This window comes from Lipotes vexillifer, unplaced genomic scaffold (genome assembly GCF_000442215.2).
Source record: "Lipotes vexillifer unplaced genomic scaffold, Lipotes_vexillifer_v1.1 scaffold451, whole genome shotgun sequence".
Lineage (NCBI taxonomy): Eukaryota > Metazoa > Chordata > Mammalia > Artiodactyla > Lipotidae > Lipotes > Lipotes vexillifer.
In genome coordinates, this window is record NW_006795989.1 from 1,162,796 (window position 1) to 1,167,681 (window position 4,886).

A 4,886-nucleotide genomic window follows, 5' to 3' on the forward strand; every position below is an offset into this window, starting at 1 on the left:
CAGCAGGAAACCCAGCAAAAAAACTCCCCGCCCTCGTCTATAAAAGACCCCTGAAGTAAAAAGCCCCAAAGCATAAAGCGAAAGCTAAAGATGCCCCAGCCTCCCAATAAAATCTACATGCTCTTCTCTTTTATTCCTACAGTTATCAACTTGGCGGCACACACGTTGTGATCCCATCACAGTATGATTTTAGATCAACAGCTTGGTATCCCCACCAAGCCTAATGAGAAGCCTGGTAAATGAAGGACTGGCTTAGAATTCTCCCCTTTCATTATTAAAAATAAATTATGGTGATTCAATTCATAAAATGTAGCAGCTCGATTTTATGGTGTCCATCTAAGCCTGCCACATAGTCATTTTGGCTTTGAATAAATACCCACTCAGGCCAGGAACCATCCTGTCCTCCCTGGGGACCTCTGAAGAGGGTACGTCTGCCAAGGCTACAGGATGGGTTGGAACGCTGGCAGCTCAAAGTCAAGGGGCCACTGCCAAGGAGTATTTGAAAGAGATGTTCTCAAATCATGAAAATGCTTTTGGGGGAGTACCTCAGAGGGAAGGCAAAGAAGAAAGGCGGGCCTATCTAACTTTGCTGACCTCTACCCTTTTTCCCAGTAGGTGAGGCCACTGCCTGCTGAATTAGCGGCAAAGCTTGGAGAGATGCCAATTCCAACCACCAGGCCTACCCGTCTCTTGCTAGGCCAGGCCCACCTTTTCGATTGTCACAGCAGCTCACATTTCAAACACCCATTGCACTTGTGAGCAATGAACTTTTGGGGTGGTGATCTTTCCCATCAGACCTTAAGTTCCACAAGGGCAGTGATTGGGCTGTCCTGTCCACCATAAAATTTGGAATGAATTGAATGAATGAACATGTGACCATGACAGTATCCAGGATCATGCATGTGGTGCCCAATACAGAGCAGGTGACAATAAATGGCAAGTGAATGAACAAGTCTTTGAATGAAAGAGGAACTCGCATGGAGATTGGAGTAGCGGCGCAGTAAATACTTACTGAAGCTGAATGAAAAGGTGAGGCATGTGTTCTGTTTTTCTTATGCAAGAGCCACTAAAACAATTGACGAATACACTGTCCCTTGATCTGGAAGTTGCATAACCAGGTGGGTGATAATTATATCTGAACCCAGCTCTGAAACAGCTATAGGTTTGAAAACAGCATTAAGCTAAAGGACAATTACGGTTGTTTGCACAAGTATTTTTTTTAAACCGCTTCAATTTTATTCTCTTCCAGACTCACTGTGGAACTCCTGTTCGTACAGACCAGTGTGGCCCAGACCAGCAGCCTGCAAAGACGATGGTCCTAAAGTAACAAACAGATCCAGAGACCCAGACTGTATTGCCTAAGGCACACCCTGCCCTCATCCCACTAATGGTACAGCGACCTCCAGAGAATCCCTTAGGGACTGCACCTGTTTTTAGCCTCAGTGAATGGGGCACACATTTCTGGGTCTGGATCCAAAACGTGCTCGATTTCCTTTGGGGCTTTTTCATACATCTTTTTTCTTTCCATCTGAGCCTTGCCCGCCTCCACCGGAGGGAAGTCGTAGTACCCCTTCCTCTTGGCTTTGAGGCGCAGCTTGTTCCGATAATGCTCGATGTCTGACTTCTGCTTCAGGGCTTTGTTCACCTGGGGAGAGAGACAGTCTCAGGCCCACACCTGACCAGGGCACAGCCCATAGACAGGAAGCTTCATCAGACAGTCACAACTCCTGGAAAAGCCATCCCGGGCTTCACCTCTGGTCCTCTGAGCCAGCCAGACCCACCTGTGTCCCACGCCAAGACCAGCCCTCAAGAGTGGACCACAAACAGTGTGGAGCCTGGCACCTGCCTAAGTCACCTGAGACCTTCCCGCAGGGCCTCCTTGCCCATCTATTCGAGTCTGCTCGGGTCTAGGCCTGACTCTGCACTTTTAGCTTTGTGGTGTGGGCCTTAGTCCCGCCTAAACCCTTTTGGTTCCCCTGCGTGGAAGACTCGGACTTGGCAACCCAGCTAGACTTGGGGTTCCGACTCTAGCTCCAGCCCTGAGCAGCCCAGTGGCCTCCCCTGGCTGTCTGGCTGGTGTCCAGCTGGATAAGACAGCCAGTTCCTGAAGGAGTAGAGTTGAGATGAATGGGGTGGGAAAGGGGAGCAGACACCCTGCTCCCAAGGTCTCCCCACTCTATCGACCTGCACTTAAGAGCTTATTCTTGTCAACCTATAGCTTTCTTGAAAGAAGCTTTGCATGGTCGCTATTGCCAACCAGTTCCTGCTCACCTGTCAAAGATACAAGCAGATGACTGTGCTAAATAAGTAACAAATGATGAGGATGTTACTCCCACAAACAGAGCTGAATGGTGAAATCTGCCTGACACTTACTGAACACTATGGAGAACCATTAGTGCTGCTGGTAATCAGACTTGACTACATCTGTATAATCATGTATAATGTAGAGAGCATTTTCACAGCTGTAATTTCAAGGGACAATCATGGAAAGTCTGGTAAGTGTGGGGATGACTTCCACCTGACAGATGAGGAAACTGAGGCCCCAAAACGGCTAACTTAGTAAAGTGCAGAGTTGGGACCCCTAGCAAACTAAGTAAGAGCTCCCCTTATAGAGTCTGTGATGTACAATCACTGGAGTGACTTAATGTGTGTGAAGTCTTCTTAACCTTCATGACAACCCATAGGCAGGTTATTTCATTCCCCATTTTACAGATGAGATTAAGGAACTTTCTCACGGTCCCCACAGATAACCAGTGGTGGGGTCAGGGTTTGACCTTGGACAGCCCATGTCAGAGCTCTGAGTCTGCACAGTTAGCTACCATGTACACTGCCTCTCAGGATGAGAAGATGAGGAAGTACAGAAGGTCCAAAGTCTAAGTTCTTGGACTGGTAGATTCCACCCCAAGAATGGCTGAGGGCTGAGGTTGGTGTGGGCTTGCCAGAGTTGGGTCTTTCCATTGGGAAGATGTGCAAGGCAATGGTCATCTGGCAGTGCATTGGCACTGGACACAGAGCTGGCAAAACATCCAGAGGCCCAGACTCTACCCCAGACCTACTGAATCCGAATCTTCAAGAGTGGGGCCTGGGCATCTGTAGTTTGAAAAAAGTCCCAGAGCTGACTCTGGTCCAGCACCTGGGTGAGAAACCTCTGGCACTGAGCACTGGTTTTCAAATTATATTCCATGGATTTGTGTCATTTTGGAAGGTCGGCTGAGAATCTCATGAGAATTAGGAGTCTTGCCCTCCAAAAGCCAATAGCTTCAGCAAGTCCAGGGACCTGGGTTAAGAACTGTTGCCCCAGAGCTCCAGGAGAGTCCTCAGGAGCCAGGAAAGTATGGAGGCAGCAAGAAGACAGCTAATGGACTTCCCTGGTGGCGCAGTGGTTGAGAGTCCGCCTGCTGATGCAGGGGACACGGGTTCATGCCCCGGTCCGGGAAGATCCCACGGGCTGGGCCCGTGAGCCATGGCCGCTGAGCCTGCGCGTCCGGAGCCTGTGCTCCGCAACGGGAGAGGCCACAACAGGGAGAGGCCCGTGTACCCCAAAAAAAAAAAAAAAAAAGACAGGTAAGCTGTTGGGTCTGGTCCCCAACCAACAGAGCAGCCCTCCACGCTCCCGTCCGTGTTCTATATTAGACTGCTACAAAACAGCGTGTTTGAAGAAAGGATTAGGGGGTTCGATAAGGCATAAGGTCCAATGGTCTTGGGGTCAGAAACTTGAGGCCTCCGGGACGTGGCACAGGAGCTTCCTCACTGTTGCAGCCAATGCCAACGGGGGACAGAGGGAGGGAGGGGTACAGTTGTCTTACCCCCTTTGTGTCCCTCCTGGACTTGAAAGTCCCCCAGGTAGCAAGGACCCACAGCCTGGGATGCTAGGCTTCTGGCCAGTCGGGCCCATGAATCCCTGACTCACTGCCCATGCTGCTGACGATACTTTAGATTAAGCTCTTTTTCTTCTTAAGGCTGTTCTATTTGGATAATTAACTTAAAATCTGCTAGAACATCAAGACTCCAAAAACTAAGGCCGGCAGTACTCCCTTCTGCTGAGGGAATTTGCTCCCCTCTTTCCCCCAGTTCCCCCCACTGTCACAGGTAAGCATAGGAGCAGGGTCCCCACTTGAGCCAAACTTACTTGCAAGCAACACAGGTGAAGAACCTCCTTTTAAAGTCAATCTCTGTCTCTCACTCGTTCCCAACTCTTCATGAAATGTTCACCAGAGTTCATTGGGTTAATATGCAAACACACTTGGGAGGATAATACTGTTGCTTTCAGTCATTTACATTTTAATTTTAATGATGCAGCAGCATAAAGCTGTGGCTAAGGGTATAGGTTCTGGGAACCAGATCAACTGCCTGGTTTAAATCCCAGCTCTGTCGTTCCCTAGCTACGTGACCCTGGGCACATTACTTAACTTCTCTGTGCCTCAGATTCGTTAGGTGAAGAGGCAGATAATACTACTGCCCTCGTAGGGCTGTTGTGAGGATTTGCATGAGTTCACGTGCATGGCATGCTTGCAACATGACCATCACTGAGAATGACTTTAAAATGTTATTATCGCTAATGTGGGTTGTTTGGGGTTCCTTTACATCTAAGAGTAAGGGAGAGGGAGCTTGACAGAGTGAAGGGGAAGGGGAATGAGTAGCTTTGGGAGCACAGAGCACTAAGGTGAGCAGACGTGGGCGGAGTGGGGCAGTGAGGGGGCTTTGGGCTGAGCAGCATGGGCGCAGCACTGTGGGAGTGGGTGTGCTGGGGCAGGGGCAGGACGAACAAAGGAAGGCAGACAGGCCACAGGCCGCACTGAAGTCTTAGAATGTCCCTGTTCCTTCCTCTTGCCCATGAGAGTTACTCTGGTTGCATCCTTTCTGGTTCCTGTTTCAGGAGGGAAAGA

The 4,886-nt window shown here is 49.5% G+C and overlaps 1 protein-coding gene across 1 annotated transcript in view; it reads right to left on the reverse strand.

Moving 5' to 3' along the window:
• Window positions 1–4,886, reverse strand: part of KIAA1549L (KIAA1549 like) — a 136,719-nt gene that overhangs the window by 62,125 nt on the left and 69,708 nt on the right. The window contains exon 14 of the mRNA XM_007468083.1: window positions 1,428–1,645. Within this exon, the coding sequence (XP_007468145.1) occupies window positions 1,428–1,645 (218 nt within the window). The remainder of the gene's footprint in view (window positions 1–1,427; window positions 1,646–4,886) is intronic.